The sequence below is a fragment of the Taudactylus pleione genome, unplaced genomic scaffold (genome assembly GCF_031769625.1).
Source record: "Taudactylus pleione unplaced genomic scaffold, aTauple2 ptg000897l, whole genome shotgun sequence".
In the NCBI taxonomy this organism is placed as follows: domain Eukaryota; kingdom Metazoa; phylum Chordata; class Amphibia; order Anura; family Myobatrachidae; genus Taudactylus; species Taudactylus pleione.
This window is the reverse complement of record NW_028285298.1, coordinates 1,233,596-1,251,950: the sequence shown is the minus strand read 5'-3', so window position 1 is coordinate 1,251,950 and position 18,355 is coordinate 1,233,596. Positions and strand designations below refer to the sequence as shown.

Sequence of the window (18,355 nt, the reverse complement as noted above, 5' to 3'; positions counted from 1 at the left end):
AACAGTAGTATATCTGCCTGGGTTACACCAGGAGAGAGCAGTAGTATATGCGCCTGGGTTACACCAGGAGAGAACAGTAGTATATCTGCCTGGGTTACACCAGGAGAGAACCGTAGTATATGTGCCCGGGTTACACCAGGAGAGAACAGTAATATATGCGCCTGTGGTTACACCAGGAGAGAACAGTAGTATATGCGCCTGGGTTACACCAAGAGAGAACAGTAGTATATGCGCCTGGGTTACACCAGGAGAGAACAGTAGTATATGCGCCTGGGTTACACCAGGAGAGAACAGTAGTATATGCACCTGGGTTACACCAGGAGAGAACAGTAGTATATGTGCCTGGGTTACACCAGGAGAGAACAGTAGTATATGTGCCTGGGTTACACCAGGAGAGAACAGTAGTATATGTGCCTGGGTTACACCAGGAGAGAACAGAAGTATATGTGCCTGGGTTACACCAGGAGAGAACAGTAGTATATGTGCCTGGGTTACACCAGGAGAGAACAGTAGTATATGTGCCTGGGTTACACCAGGAGAGAACAGTAGTATATGTGCCTGGGTTACACCAGGAGAGAACAGTAGAATATGTGCCTGGGTTACACCAGGAGAGAACAGTAGTATATGTGCCTATGGTACACCAGGAGAGATCAGTACTATATGTGCCTGGGTTACACCAGGAGATAACAGTAGTTTATGTGCCTGGGTTACACCTGGAGAGAACAGTAGTATATGTGCCTGGGTTACACCAGGAGAGAACAGTAGTATATGTGCCTGGGTTACACCAGGAGAGAACAGTAGTATATGCGCCTGGGTTACACCAGGAGAGAACTGTAGTATATGCGCCTAGGTTACACCAGGAGAGAACAGTAGTGTATACGCCTGGGTTACACCAGGAGAGAACAGTAGTGTATGTGCCTGGGTTACACCAGGAGAGAACAGTAGTATATGTGCCTGGGTTACACCAGGAGAGAACAGTAGTATATCTGCCTGGGTTACACCAGGAGAGATCAGTAGTATATGTGCCTGGGTTACACCAGGAGAGATCAGTAGTATATGCATGTGGGCAGGGCCGTAACTAGCTATGGGCGACCGGAGCAGTTGCACAGGGCGCAGAGGATTTGTGGACGGCACTGATATCCCTCCCCCCAGCCCTTGCTCCTGGCTAACAGGATACCCGGAATAGCACCCTGCAACCAGGATTGCTGCTGCAGGCACCTTGCAAGTAAAAGCAGCCGGTCGGGCATCCTTACGACGTCGGGACAGCGCTGCACTTACCTGAGCATCCGGTCACGTCCACTTCCACGCAACATCATGATGTCATGAACGCAATGTAATGACGTCATGTGAGCAACATGATGTCACGCGCTCAGTGGGCGGGGCTGGCACAGGGCGCATATGTGCCCTGTTATGGCCCCGCACGTGGATTATACTGCACAGGGTAGTATTAAATGAATAACTTTTTTTTTGCACTCACTAGGTCAATGGAAATTAGGGCCCAATTCAGACCCGCTCGCTAGGCTGCGTTCGCACGCAGCTGGCTGATCTCCACTATCTGCGAATGCATAAAAGACGCAGTGCACATGCGTGAACCTGTCACTGCGATTGGGAAGCGATCGCACGTTGAACTCAGACGGCTCGCTAGAATGAGTGACAGGACGAGCCGTTTGTGGGTGGTGACAGGGGAAGGTCAATGAAGACGGGGGTGTGGTGGTGCTAACGCAGGCGTGCCCGTGCTTTATAACGCTGTTGCTGGGACGTGCACAATTTAGAGGAGCGTCATAGTACATGTCACCTGGCTGTGTTACACACTGCAGCGATTACAGTGCTTGCGGTAGGGTATGGTCAACCACAAGTGCTGCGTATGGCTCCGATGGTACTCGATGGTACTGAAAGTTGCATACACGTCCTGGAGATGACTTGTGTTACGAAGGGAAAGGGGGCATCTTATGACTGGCTGTTGGGCGTCTTTAATACTGACTGCAATCGCACGCTGAGACATAGTGGGCATACTAATGTCTTACCGTGCGATCGCAGGTTTTGCATACTTTAGTAGCTGACGGCTGCGTGCGAACGCATCTAGCGAGCGGGTCTGAATCCAGCCCTTAGGCCAAGATACAAAGACGATATTAAAGTTTTAATCAAGTTAAAGTCATTGCTCGCGTCACTCATCTTAACTTTTGAAATATGAAACGGTATTATATGCATAATTTCTGCAGATCAATATCACTATGATAATGCAAATAGATCGCAACACTAACATTGCTATAACATTAGCCTAAGTGGGAGCGATTTAGAAGCATAAGGAACGGCTGCTGATCATTGTCATTATCACTTCGTATTTTGCACCAGGGGTAGAGTACCAGCAAGTTATCCGCAAGCTGTACAGTGGCATCGTTTCCACTCCAGTACTACAGTACTTTGGCATCGCTTCCACTCCAGTACTACAGTTCTTTGGCGTCGCTCTGTGCGTGCGGCAGAAGTAGCAACTACAACTCTGAGTATTGAGTCTAAATCGGGCCTCTAATGAGGTAGTCACACTAAAGGGTTTCTGAAACCTGTTTAATGTCAGAATTAACCCTAAAAGACCATAGGTCGTCTCCTTAAAGGGCCACATGTTTTTTCTTTTATAAATTAACCATAAAGCTAAAGTTCAATGTTAAACTGCATATGATCTTCCCACGCCATTATACACAGCGGAAGCCCTTCCATATCTTTACAACAGTGGGCCTGATTCAGACCCTCTCACGAGCGCATAGCGCTCACAAGCGGGTCGATGGCCGGGGCTCTCTACAAGACAGGGTGGCTGTCGATGTTGATCGACAGCTCGCCCCCTTTTGTAGGCGGGTCAGGGGGGTGGCTGCACAAACGGAGGCGTTCCCTTAGGAACACCTGCCATTTGTGGGCGGCCCTACTGACATTACACGTGATGTCAGTAGTGAACTTCCTGCTCTATTAGAGCAGGAAGTTCACTGGGGCTTGCGATGGACGAGATCCTACCACAGGGTCTCGTCACAAGCCCGAATGTCGCGATAATCGCGACCATTGCCAGGCCAACTGCTAAAGCTGTGGGTGGTCACCCACAGCTTAGCGAGTGGCCTGGAGGCCGGGGTTAAAAAAAAAAAGGCCCGCCCTGATTCAGAGTGAACGCTCGCAAATAGCGAGCGCCTCTGAATCAGGGCCAGTGTCCCGGTGTGATCCGATGCAGGTCGAAAACTGAGCCTACAGTCACTTCAGCTACTGTGACATCACGAGACCCACCCCTTTATGTGTATCAGTGATCCATGGATAATATACACTAATCAGCCATAACATTAAAAACCACTGACAGTTGAAGTGAATAACATTGATTATATAGGCAGCTGTCAAGTGGTGAAATATATTAGGCAGCAACTGAACAGTCAGTTCTTGAAATTGATGTGTTGGAAACAGGAATATTGAGCAAGTGTAAGGATGTATGCCACTTTGACAAGGGACAAATTGTGACGGCTAGACCACTGGATGAGAGCATCACCAGAACGTCAGGTCTTGTGGGGTGTTCCCGGTATGCAGTGGTTACAGGGGCGTTTCTAGAGAGGAGGGGGCCCGTGTGCAGTCTCTGACACGGGCCCCCTCCTCTCCGCCTGGCGGCCGGCTGTGCACTGAGCTGTGCGTGGCCAGCGCCGGAGTTATAGACTCTGGGCACTAGAGTGTGCCCAGAGTCTATAATGTATGCACAGGTCACCGGGAAAATGGCCGCGGCGGCCATTTTCCCTGTACTGCGCATGCACAAACGGCAGAAAAATGGCCGTCGAGGCCATTTTCTAGTCGTTTTACAGCGCCGGACCCCCACGCCGACGTGGGACTCCGGAGAGGTAAGTAATATTATGGGTGCAGGATGTGCGGTGCGGGGCTCCCCCTGGACCCAGGGGCTCGTGTTCCCCGCACACCCTGCACCCGTTATACATACGCCCCTGAGTGGTTAGTACCTACCAAATGTGGTCCAAGTAAGGCAACCGGTGAACCGGTGATAGGGTCATGGGTGCCCAAGGCACATTGATGTGCGTGGGGAGTGAAGACTAGCTCGGTCGGTCAATCCTATCCCACAGAAGAGATACTGTAGCACAAATTGCTGAAAAAGTTAATGCTAGCTATAATGGAAAGGTGTCAGAACACACAATGCATCGCAGCTTGCTACGTATGGTGGGGTGGCGTAGCCAGAGACCTTTCAGAGTGCTCATGCTGACCCCTGGTCCTCTGCCGAAAGCACCTACAATGGGCACATGAGTGTTAGAGCTGGACCATGGAGCAATGGAAGAAGGTGGCCTGGTCTCATGGATCATGTTTTCTTATATATTATGTGGACGGTCGGGTGCGTGTGCTCCATTTACCTGGGGAAGTGATGGCACCAGGATGCACTATGGGAAGAAGGCAAACCGGCCGAGGCTGAGTATGATGCTCTGGGCAATGTTCTGCTGGGGAACCTTGAGCCCTGGCATTCATGTGGATGTTACTTTGAAATGTACCACCTACCTAAACATTGTTGTAGACCCCTTTAATGGTAACAAACAATATTCTCTGATGACAGTGACCTCTTTCAGCAGGATAATTCTTGTTTGAGGAACATGACAAAAAGTTCAAGGTGTTGACTTGGACTCCAAATTACTCAGATCTTATTACGACCGAGCATCTGTGAACACCTTCAGGGGTCTTGTTAAGTCCATGCCTCGACGGGTCTCAGCTGGTTTGGCGGCATGAGGAGGGCCTACACAATATTAGGCAGGTGGTTTTAGAAGTATTAGGGACTAAATGATAGACCCATCAATTTGCCATAAAAGAGAGGGCATGAGTAAAATATGGACGCTGATGATTATCCTTAGTAGTTTTTCCCATAAAACATCAGTCGATAAAACAACTTTTATGTTCAACTGAGAATGTTGACAAAACAAAATCCATAAAAAAGTTGCGTTGTCACCGGCTGGTAAGATACTACATATACAGATGAAAGTTTGTCTGGCTCTGGTGAAAAGTAATGTATATTATGTCCGTGTTTGCCACTTTGTAGGTCGATGCTGTCATGTGCAGGAACCGTAAGGGTTTGGCGGTAGGATGTCTGATCATCGTCTCTGTAGTGTCGGGGATCATCGCTCTCATACTCAGCCTGGTGGACATCAGGAATGTATATATACCGTCACATAACAAGGTAAGTAACCCACCACTGGCATCATGAGTTAGGCGATAATCTGTCCACAATGTCCCTCCAGTTCATAAATCACCTTTCAGGAAATAGTTTATTTGGTCACCAATTTTGAAACCCGTGGGGACTGGATGTAGCGTTTAATCATATCTAATCATTATAAATAAAAATTGCAGTGTAAACAGCAGGTTACAGGATTAGGAGCATACACCCTCTCACCGTGTTTGCACAAGTTAAACAGAACAGGATACAGGCAGCTAAGAGGTTTTATCCACCCCGTGGTATCTTACTCTACATGGGCACATAGGATAAATATACATATATCGATTTTCCGCTACCCTGCTCAAACAGGAGGCTCACAAACCTCAAACTTGCACAGTCCTCTTATCAGGCACTATCTGCAGCACAGACACACTTGAAACTTGCGCCAACATTGACTTTGAGAGATGTGACAGGATGTACAATAAATATAACGGAGGTTTGGGCTAGAACCGAGGGCACATAAACTTCTACTCAGGGATAGAGGGGGTTAATAAAGTTAAAGATGTTTGATTGTTGTTTGACAGCAGGTGGGCAGTTGTGATAGGGCGATAGGGTAAGGGGCGTGTTAAGCGAGAGGGTGTGGTGACAGGATGAGAGGTTAGGGGGCGTGTTATGTGAGAGGGTGTGGTGATAGGATGAGAGGTTAGGGGGCATGTTATGAGATAGGGTGTGGTGATAGGATGAGAGGTTAGGGGGCGTGTTATGTGATAGGGCATGGCGATAGGATGAGAGGTTAGGGGGCGTGTTATGTGAGAGGGTGTGGTGATAGGATGAGAGGTTAGGGGGCATGTTATGTGATAGGGCGTGGTGATAGGATGAGAGGTTAGGGGGCGTGTTATGTGAGAGGGTGTGGTGATAGGATGAGAGGTTAGGGGGCGTGTTATGAGATAGGGTGTGGTGATAGGATGAGAGGTTAGGGGGCGTGTTATGTGAGAGGGTGTGGTGATAGGATGAGAGGTTAGGGGGCATGTTATGTGAGAGGGTGCGGTGATAGGATGAGAGGTTAGGGGGCGTGTTATGTGAGGGTGTGGTGATAGGGAGAGGTTAGGGGTCGTGTTATGTGAGAGGGTGTGGTGACAGGATAAGAGGTTAGGGGGCGTGTTATGTGAGAGGGTGTGGTGATAGGATGAGAGGTTAGGGGGCGTGTTATGAGATAGGGTGTGGTGATAGGATGAGAGGTTAGGGGGCGTGTTATGTGAGAGAATGTGGGGAATCTGATGTTGAAAATCTGCCTCTTTGAATTTGATCTCCCACCCTCCCTCCCCTATTGTGTCTTGTGTCGGCTTTATTTCATAGCAGGGAAAGACCAGCAATATTGAAGCGTCCATCTTGCGGCAGTAATAGCGGTGCGCACTCTTTCAATGCACTGATTAGGCTGATTTCACCCTATTGGGGTCAACGGCACCTCTCGCCCGAGCAGGATGAATGGTGCATTGGCATGGGTGTTGGGGCCGCATCACTTGCTTTGAAAGGGATAGTTGGCCCTTGCAAGTTTTTAAGATCACACCTACCCTTGTCTGGGATAGTTGGCCCTCACAAGTTGTGATATATACTTTTGGCCTAAGGCAAGTGGACGATGGTTATTTGCCGTTCTTTCTCCTGCCACCATACCTACCATTGTAACTAAATAAAGCTGACCAGTTAATTTAAACGGCATAACTTGGTCTCATGTGTTTATTTTAATTAAGTTTAGTTTACATTTATGGGTCACATCTATCATCTGACGATAGAAAGTTTATAATAATACCAGTATGCCAGGAGTTTCTATGGTTGGACTGCGACAGGGTTATAGTAACATTTTATCGTTGGCCTGTCACCGGGATCCTACTATGTTAGTCACAGGCTTTTACTGAATTGTGGCTGATTGTGTGTTTTATGCTGTAAGCCAAACAAACACAAAATAGGACCTGGTATTAAATTGTTGTATTACATTTTATTACAATACAGTGTGACCTGTATTGTAACATTATATTACACAGTATTACAGTATACTGTGTTCTGTATTTTAGCATTGTACTACACTTTCTTACAGTGCTGTGTGATCTGCATTGTAGTATTATATTACACAGTATGGTGTGTTCTGTATTCAGAGCCGTTACTAGACTTATTGGTGCCCTGTGCCAGAAAGATCATTGGCGCCCCGCCCTATTTTTAAAATAGGGACATAAGACAAAACACTCAAAGAACGGGCCATGGTCTCATGGAAGAGATAGGGGAGGCCAGGAGATGCTGGGGATGAAATAAGAAGAAGCTACATGTGAGAATGACAATAAACAGAAAATTGACAGGCCCAGACAGCGCCCCCTGTCCTGCGGTGCCCCGTGCCATGGCACTGGTCGTACTATCCTAGTTACGGCCCTGTCTGTATTGTAGCATTGTATTACAGTATGGTGTGTTCTGTATTGTAGCATTGTATTACAGTGTATTACAGTATGGTGTGACCTGTATTGTAGTATTGTATTACAGTGTATAACAGTATGATGTAACCTGTATTGTAGCATTGTATTACACTATATTACAGTATGGTGTGACATGTATTGTAGTATTGTATTACACTGTATTATAGCATGGTGTGACCAGTATTGTAGCATTGTATTACACTGTATTATAGCATGGTGTGACCTGTATTGTAGCATTGTATTACACTGTATTATAGCATGGTGTGACCTGTATTGTAGCATTGTATTACACTATATTACAGTATGGTGTGACATGTATTGTAGTATTGTATTACACTATATTACAGTATGGTGTGACCTGTATTGTAGCATTGTATTACACTGTATTACAGTATGGTGTGACCTGTATTGTAGCATTGTATTACACTGTATTACAGTATGGTGTGACCTGTATTGTAGCGTTGTATTACACTGTATTACAGTATGGTGTGACATGTATTGTAGCATTGTATTACACTGTATTACAGTATGGTGTGACATGTATTGTAGCATTGCATTACACTGTATTACAGTATGGTGTGACCTGTATTGTAGCATTGTATTACACTGTATTACAGTATGGTGTGACCTGTATTGTAGCATTGTATTACACTGTATTACAGTATGGTGTGACCTGTATTGTAGCATTGTATTACACTGTATTACAGTATGGTGTGACCTGTACTGTAGCAATGTATTACACTGTATTACAGTATGGTGTGACCTGTATTGTAGCATTGTATTACACTGTATTACAGTATGGTGTGACCTGTATTGTAGCATTGTATTACACTGTTTTTACAAAAAAGAAAAGGAAGGTTACTGCACTAGTTTGTGATTTGAATACATAAATTTTATAAGAAACCCCATATGCTCCTATTTATCAATATATCCAAATTATAATATTATATTCGTGTTGGGGGTGCAGCCTGATGACAACAGTAGGTACATCAAAGTAAATAGAGAGAAAGAGGTTGTCTTATTCCAGGTGCACAAAATTCAGTTAAAACATAACTTTTAATTTATATTCAATAAACATATATTACACAAAAATGAACAGTAAAATATTTAAAAGAAACAGGATGTTTCAAGACTCTAGACCAGTGGTTCCCAAAATGTTTTTGAATCACGGCGCCCTAGAGTATCGGCATTGTTTTCACGGCACCCCTAAGCCAAAAGTTGGTTATTGAGAAATTCAGAAACAAAATGTAGTGAAGTAAATTGTGCTTCCCTGTCATTCCCTGTCATTCTTAGGTTCAGTTAAGTAGTGGTGGATAGTGTTCCACTTCTGTTTGTTCATATATTTACATTACATTTACCATAAAGAATTTGATTTGGTGCTGGACCACCAACCTGAGGCACCTTTGCAAGTGTCCCAAGGCACCCCAGGGTGCCACGGTGCACAGTTTGGGAACCACTGCTCTAGACAAACATATATTGTGTTAACTTGACAATTAAAAAGGTGTTAATAAAAAACGCAATGTCCCGCTGTGTGATTTATATAATTATAATTCAACTGTTCACAATGAACTGTAGGGGAGAATGCAACTTAGATTCTATGTATTTCTCAATTATTGCAACAATAGTATCATTTATCAAACTCCCAGTTAAATCCACATCTCGGTAACATATGTTACAGGATACATTTCCTTGAGACGACTATCTGTGCTAGCTGTTGATACAATAATCTTCCTTTAATAACTAAATAGTTATTCTATCTATAACAGATTGAATCTATACAAGTTCAATCTACTAAATGTGGACATATAATATAAATTATCACAGTATCATGATGTTATAGATAGTTAAAATTTCCAGAGCACGGAGAATTTATGAAATGTTAAATGGATCTATTTCCAATTATGAGTCCTATTTACACAAAATATCTCCTCTCACGAGATAATTGTTTTATTGATTCCAATTATATTTTTATTTTTATTTTAAAGACTGTATTGGCCCAAACATCTAATAATATGTGTGTTGGTAATATCAGAGCCTCTTTCATAAGATTGGTCTCTAATCATATGGCATAAAATAAACAGTATTTTTATGCTCTGGAAATTTTAACTATCTATAACATCTATGATACTATGATAATTTATATTATATATCCACATTTAGTAGATTGAACTTATATAGATTCAATATCTTATAGATAGAATAACTATTTAGTTATTTAAGGAACATTATTGTATCTACAGCTAGCACAGATAGTCGTCTCAAGGAAATGTATCCTGTAACATATGTTACCGAGATGTGGATTTAACTGGGAGTTTGATAAATTATATTATTTTTGCAATTATTGAGCAATACATAGAATCTAAGTTGCATTCTCCCTTCCAGTTCATTGTGAACAGTTGAATTATAATTATATAAATCACGCAGCTGGACATTACATTTTTTATTAACACCTTTTCGATTGTCAAGTCAACACAATATATGTTTGTCTAGAGTCTTGAAACATCCTGTTTCTTTAAATATTTTGCTGTTCATTTTTGTGTAATATATGTTTATTGAATATAAATTAAAAGATATGTTTTAACTGAATGTTGTGCACTTGGAATAAGACAACCTCCTTCTCTCTATTTATTTTGATATTACACTGTATTACAGTATGGTGTGACCTGTATTGTAGCATTGTATTACACTGTATTATAGTATGGTGTGACCTGTATTGTAGCATTTTAGTACACTGTATTACAGTATGGTGTGATATGTATTGTAGCATTGTATTACACTGTATTACAGTATGGTGTGACCTGTATTGTAGCATTTTAGTACACTGTATTACAGTATGGTGTGACATGTATTGTAGCATTGTATTACACTGTATTATAGCATGGTGTGACCAGTATTGTAGCATTGTATTACACTGTATTACAGTATGGTGTGACATGTATTGTAGCATTGTATTACACTGTATTATAGTATGGTGTGACCAGTATTGTAGCATTGTATTACACTGTATTATAGCATGGTGTGACCAGTATTGTAGCATTGTATTACACTGTATTACAGTATGGTGTGACATGTATTGTAGCATTGTATTACACTGTATTATAGTATGGTGTGACCAGTATTGTAGCATTGTATTACACTGTATTATAGTATGGTGTGACCTGTATGGTAGCATTGTATTACACTGTATTACAGTATGGTGTGACATGTATTGTAGCATTGTATTACACTGTATTATAGCATGGTGTGACCAGTATTGTAGCATTGTATTACACTGTATTGCAGTATGGCGTGACATGTATTGTAGCATTGTATTACACTGTATTATAGCATGGTATGACCTGTATTGTAATATTGTATTACACTGTATTACAGTATGGTGTGACATGTATTGTAGCATTGTATTACACTGTATTAAAGTATGGTGTGACCAGTATTGTAGCATTGTATTACACTGTATTACAGTATGGTGTGACATGTATTGTAGGATTGTATTACACTGTATTGCAGTATGGTGTGACCTGTATTGTAGCATTTTAGTAAACTGTAATACAGTATGGTGTGACCTGTATTGTAGCATTATATTACACTGTATTACAGTATGGTGTGCCCTGTATTGTAGCATTTTAGTACACTGTATTATAGTATGGTGTGACATGTATTGTAGCATTGTATTACACTGTATTATAGTATGGTGTGACATGTATTGTAGCATTGTATTACACTGTATTACAGTATGGTGTGACATGTATTGTAGCATTGTATTACACTGTATTACAGTACAGGTGTTTTTGCTCACATACAGTACGGTTTGGTGTTTGACGCCGGATCATCCCATACTTCACTTTATGTTTACCAGTGGCCATCACACAAGGAGAATGACACAGGGATTGTCAGTCAGATCCATATTTGCGAGGTTCACGGTGAGACTTTTACACTTATTTTTGACTTTCTGATGTAAGTGCCACAAGGGGGATCAAATGTGGGGAAAATTTAAAAATGTGAGCAAATTGCATTAGATATAACTAGTGACCCGCCCCGGCTTTGCACGGGAGCAATTTTAAATTTACGGCCATTGTCTTACTGTGATTTCCATGTAGAGGACATTAGTCCTTGTTCCTCTTGACGTCAACACGAAAATATTGAGTTTTGATGTGACACGCAAAAGGGCCACGTAAAGTTGTCCATGAGCAAAACAGTCTTCATTTAGGTCAACTCCAGCCACGTTAAGTGTCTGTCCCTGTGCTTTATTTGTTATCATGCCAAAGCCGACTCTCACCGGGAATTGGACTCGTTTTCGTTTGAAATGAAAGAATGAAACAGAACTGTATAACTGGTCCTGTTTTTGGGCTATATGAACAAGTGGGATATCGAGATGCGATATAAAAGAGATATCCCACATTTATATTAATAATATAGCTCAGATCTATCAACTGAGGATTTTTCCTGACGGGGTTGATTGTCCGTTATGAGGCACCTCTGTATGTAGATTTACAGGAAACACCTGCTTATAGCAATTCCTAGAATCCCTCTAAAAAGTAGATATTGCATACAATAATGTGAATACGACTCAGTCAGGGCACTTTATCTGATGTGTCATGGAAGCCTATTTACTACCGTTACAAGTTCATATTCACTTCCAGAAACACAATTTAGTGACGTAAATCACTGAGCAGCAGGAGGCGGCTGAGGTTATAAAGTAAGGTTAAGAGGAAGTTTTAAGTATACAGTATATAATAAAACACACACACATAAGATACACACCATAAGGATAATAACCATAAATTGTTCTATAATCTACTGTTTTTTCCCTGCATGCGCTGGATCTAAGCGTGGCAGATACAGGGTATGCATTTTATATACTGTACAGGTTTGAAATATCTTCCCTTGGGAGGCCTTAGGGAACAGGTCCAAGGTGGCATCGGTCAAACAGGGCAGGTACAGCTGATTACATTAGCAGCAGGTTCTGCCTCCTGTTCTGTTAGCCAATTACCGCTGGTGGCAGATGGAATAAGACAACTTGACGAGCTCATAAAACACATCTGGGAAACACACTATGAGTTACGACATTTTTTTATCACTAGTCTCTTAAGGTCACTTGGCTCTCATGAAATGGAATATACCAATTGGCTGGTGATAATAACATAGGTGTATAGCAGATTGGCAGGACAGGTTTAGCAAGTAATTTACCATGACTCAATGCGGGTCTTATACAGAAGATTGATCCATATCCCAATTACATTCCTGCGTCTGATATGTCATCGGAACATTAGCAGGAATCAGGCAACAAAACTTTGTAACACGTGAAAGGATTGGAGAGACAGCAGCTGTGTACCCAGGAGAGGCGCGATAATAACATAAACCTGTGGATAACTAACAATATTTAAATGGGTCCATTAGTTTCAATTTTCCTATCTCAACCTCCCCTAAATAATCAATCTTTCTATAGGGTGTGGTATAGAAGGTTGAGAGTGCCTAGATAGATACTCATTAGATCAACAACAGATGGTAGACAGACAATAGGTCGACAGGGACAAGAGGTTTACAGGTACAAATGGTCGACACACAGGAATGGGTTCAAATACTGACGCCGGAATCCCGATCGTGCATAATCCTGACCAGTGGCGGTTGCAGAGGTGGGGCTGCAGCTCAGTTCAAAATTCATATAGGGGAGCCACACCAACTGCCACCACCAATCGCTGCCAAACATCACCAGACAGGCTCACTGGCAGTTGGTGTGGCTCCCCTATTTTAATTTTGGACTGCGCTGCATCCCCACCTCTGGAGCCGCCACTGATTCTGACAGGGTCCGGTGAGTACCCTAACCCTCTCCCTCTCCCCCACATAACCCTCCTTTGGTGGTGCCTAACCCTATAACCTTCCTCCTGTGGTGCCTAACCCTAACCTCCCCCCGATGGTGCCTAATCCTAACCCCCCCTTCCTGCACCCTAAACCTAACCTTTCCCCGGTGGTGCCTAACCCTAACTCTCCCCGAACACTAACCCACCTGGGAGGTCCCTAATCCTCAACCCCCGGACTAAGGCTAGTATACTTAATTTCGGGATGTTGGTGTTCAGGATGCCGACGTCAGAATCTTTATCCCTTTGGGATCGTGGCATCTGCTTCCTGACAGGCACCGGTATTTCGGTGTCGGTATACTAACATCAGGCATCCCATCCGCTGGCACTGTAGCCGCATCCCGACACACATATGGTCGACAGTGCAAATTGTCGACATGAACTACATGTCAACAGAGACAGATGGTCAATACAAAAATGGTCGACCACTTCTTTGCAATTTAAGCTTAATTTTCTCCATAACTCTCCCAATAGTGTCTAATCCTAACCCTAACACTAGTGTCTAATCCTAACCCTCCCCCTAGTGCCTAACCCCAACCCTCCCCCTAGTGCTTAACCCTGACCCTCCCCCTTGTGCCTAACCCTAACCCTCCCCCTAGTGCCTAACCCTAACCATCCCCCTAGTGCCTAACCCTAACCCTCCCCCTAGTGCCTAACCCTAACCCTCTCTCAAGTGACTAACTCTAACCCTTCCCCAAGTGCCTACACCTAACCCTAGCTTAACCCTAACCCTATCCCTAGTGCCTGACCCTAACAGCCCCCTTCCACAGCCTAACCCTAACTCTCCGGCAAGTGCCTAACCCTATCCCTCAAACTAACCCTAACCTTAAAAATTTAGATTTTTTTTTCGTGTAGACCATCTGTCCATGTTGACCTTTTTCACTGTCAACCATTTGTCAATCGACCTTTTGTCCCTGTCGGCCTATTGCCTGTCGACCATCTGCTGGTGCCCTATCGAGTGCCTATCTAGACGCTGTCGACCTTTAATCCGGATACCATTCTATCATGATGACATTCTGACATTGTTGCATACTTAGAAACAGACAGATCACAGGTGCACAAGGGAAACAGGAAGCCGGCGGACGCAATGCCGACCGCCGGCTTCCCGACTGCTGAATCCCGGCAAGGGTTAAATGACAGACGTCTTTATCTCGATGCCTGTCATTTTACCTACGCCGGGAGACCGGCGCCAGGCATCCCGATCGAAGGGATGCCGGGCGTGGACAGCCGCGCGGGGGGACAAGGGTTAGGTTTAGGGCTCCCGGGGGAGGGACTTAGGGTTAGGCACCCCCTCTGGAGGTTAGGGTCAGGCTAGGGGAAGGGGGGTAAGGGTTAAGCACCCCGGGGGGGAGGGTCGGGTTAGGCACCCCCTAGAGGTTAGGGTCAGGCTAGGGGAAGGGGGGTTAGGGTTAGGCACACCCAAGGGGACTTAGGTTTAAGCGATGGGGAAGGAGGGGTTAGGTTTAGGCACTTAGAGGGGGGATTAGGGTTAGGCACTTGGGGGGCAGGTTAGGGTTAGGCACCCCTAAGGGAGGGTTAGGGTTAGGGGGTAGAATAGGTAGGTTTATACTTACCTTCCGATGTTCGGGATTCCACCTGTGTCGGGCTGCCGCTGCCGGGATTTGACCCGCCAGCCATGCGGCCGTCGGTAATTCATACTAATTCCGGTGCACAACTCCAAATGACTGATTATATATAAATACATTATGCAATAACATTTTGCAATCACTAGAGGTTTTTAGCATAATAATGGCCAAGGTTATGGGCCTACCCACCATATCCAGGTTACCCCTGTAGGGTAGGTCCCTAACATACTAGGGTTCAAATCCAGAGCGTAGGACACCCCTAAATCGGCGCAGCCGAGCCACCCTAGGGCATCGCTATAATGAGAAAAGTGAAATGTGAAGTAAGGAAGATAAGAGCAGCTATGGCTGCACAGAAAAGTGAAAATACAAATATAATAAAAACAAACAAAAAAGTGTTAAACTTTTGTGCAGAAAAGAAAGAATGTGCTATAATGCGATGCCATGAGGCAGACCAACCAAAGCGATCCAGGGGACCCACGCCCCAAAAATCATTTTGCAGCGTCGGACATTAATTAAATAAGACATTTCATAACAGACAGTCAGTAAAAAAACATTTAATTTTCTTTTTACACTTTTGTACACAAATTTAACCTTTCTGACACTGGGACATTAACCCTTCTGACATCAGCTCTTTATTAATACATGGCCAACAGTAGAGGATGTGAATGTAACCAGGTCACAAACTGTAATGCTCATTGGCTTTCTGACAAATACTTATTTCATTGTGATTCCGGCAATTTTATTTAATTGTAATATTGTCACACGGATGGGAAGTACTGAATTGTGGAACCTGTGCCAGTTGTGCATTTACTGTACAGGTAACAGACCCGTTACAGGTAGCTGGGTAACACGTGTCATGCTGTACTGTACATGTGACGTTCTGTGCATTAGTAATCTCCAGGTAGATAGTATAGAAATATCTGTACATTACATGGCCCGGCACACAAAGGGTTCCCCTGGACTCTGTAGTTGACTCTTTGATGGCTTTGCCAATTTAAGACTGTTAATCAATAATGTTTAAAGGTCTGGGAAAGATAAATATTGACAGGGCAGTCAGAGCTTGGGTGGCGTCCAGGTGGCGTCCTGCGCTTTTCCTGTATGAGCTCAGCGTACAGAACACAGGGTACACAGCAGGGAAACGCTCCTACGGGTATGTGATACAGGAGATTCCCCCAATGATAGCTCCAGGAGATCCTCTGCTGTTATGGTCCCTTCATAGCATACTTGCCTACTTTTGAAAAAGCATTTCAGGGAGATTGTGAAAGCAGCACCTATGAGCGCGGCGTTAGAATGGACGTGTACTGTTCTGCCTGATAGGCCATAGGCAAACACATGGGGGTTTCCGGTTGCCTGGAAACCCCCCTTCCCAGCCCACATCATGACCACAATAGAAATAGTAATATAATAGAATATTATTAATGCTGCTTGTTCTTCTCAGTATCACAAATTAAATAATTAGCATCACCTATGGATACTGGTCAGCCAGTAATAAATACCAGAGCCGTACCTAGACTTTTTGATGCCCTGTGCCAGAGAAAGCATTGCCCCCCGCCCCCCTCATTTTGTAAATAGGAACATAAGATAATGCACCTGAAAAAGGGCCAGAGCCTCATGGGGAAGGGCCAGGGAAGAGATAGGGGAGGCCAGGAGATGCTGGGGATAAATAGGGACATAATATAGTGCACCTGAGAGAGGGCCATGGCCTCATGGGGAAGGGCCAGGGAAGAGATAGGGGAGGCCAGGAGATACTGGGGATAAATAGGGACATAATATAGTGCACTTGAGAGAGGGCCATGGCCTCATGGGGAAGGGCCAGGGAAGAGATAGGGGAGGCCAGGAGATACTGGGGATAAATAGGGACATAATATAGTGCACTTGAGAGAGGGCCATGGCCTCATGGGGAAGGGCCAGGGAAGAGATAGGGGAGGCCAGGAGATGCTGGGGATAAAAGAAGAGGAAGCTACAAGTGAGAATGATAATAAACAGGGAAATTGACAGTCCCAAACAGCGCCCCCTGCCCTGCGGTGCCCTGTGCCAGGGCACTGGTCGCACTACCCTATTTATGGCCCTGATAAATACACCTATGCATCAACTAGGAGATCTAGAAAACATGCACTGTTAGGGGTGCACTGTTATAGACCATCAATAGGGTTAATTATTAATGCCATTAGTAATACACTATCCAGTGCATTAGGAGACCAATATGTACCAGGCTTGCCTACCCTCCCAATTTGGCCAGGAATCCCCCAGCCCTCCCGACCTCCCCCCAGACTAAACTTGAAACCCCCGCAACAAGGGGGCCGGTGACGCGATTCGCGCTGATAGTCGGGATTTCGACACCTATCATTAGTCCCCTGTCGGGATTGCACAGTCGGGAAGCCGGCAGTTGGCATTTCAACCGTCGGCTTCCTGACTGCATACCCTCGCTGACATTCAGTGAGAGTTGGCAAGTACGCTTCATAGATCTACTGAGATCGTTCTTCATCTAGATGTGATCTATTAGCTCCTACACATAGAATACTGGAGAGCGGACATTGCATATGTTTAATGGGTGTTGTTTCTGCAATTATTAGGTTTTATAAAATATAATAATTATAATTTTCTTATCAACACTATTTGCGGCAATGAATTAATAATCACACGCCGATGCGATCATCTTACTTTCTGCTGCGGGACACCCGGCGTGCTACTGCGTATGCAAGGTCATCAGAGGCGCTGAGAGGAGGGGAGAACGGGTACTAATTACCCAGCCCGGGCTTGTTGGAGGGGTCTGGCTGCTGTGTGCTGGGCTTCAGTGGGAGACTGCTGGCGCTGATCAGCAGATGCAGCAGTCTCCTCTCCTCTGATTGTGGGGGGGGAGCGATCACACTGATGAGAAGATGCCTATTTTTATATTGTTTAGGATGGAAAAGGCCGTATCCACTGTGGTTTCCCAGCTGCTGTAGAGCCGCTTGTTCTGCTGGAGCCCGTCGGTTGTGCTACCCTATCTGACCACATGGCCTATATATAATATTTATATACTGTTGTTAGGAGGTGTCACCTGCTGCCCTGAATTGTCCTGCAATAATGAAGAATTCAGGTCATTTACCATGAGAGTACAAATAATCCATACTGTAGCATCCAATCCGAAATGTGCTTTCATTGTCTAACCTGAACTGAATCATTTAAGCTTGTAGTTGATTGGCTGCTTTTTGTAATTGCACATAATGGCCCTCATTCAGAGCCGGACGCTCTGAGCAGAGCGCTCGCTCTGAATGAGGGCCGTCCTCCATAAAAATGGAGCGTCCTCCTGGACGC

The 18,355-nt window shown here is 44.4% G+C and overlaps 1 protein-coding gene across 1 annotated transcript in view; it reads left to right on the top strand.

Moving 5' to 3' along the window:
• ENTPD8 (ectonucleoside triphosphate diphosphohydrolase 8) overlaps positions 1–18,355 on the top strand; it is a 77,994-nt gene that overhangs the window by 43,410 nt on the left and 16,229 nt on the right. Inside the window, exons 3-4 of the mRNA XM_088459198.1 lie at positions 5,045–5,182; positions 11,420–11,537. Coding sequence (XP_088315324.1) covers positions 5,057–5,182; positions 11,420–11,537 — 244 coding nt within the window. The 5' untranslated portion in view covers positions 5,045–5,056. The remainder of the gene's footprint in view (positions 1–5,044; positions 5,183–11,419; positions 11,538–18,355) is intronic.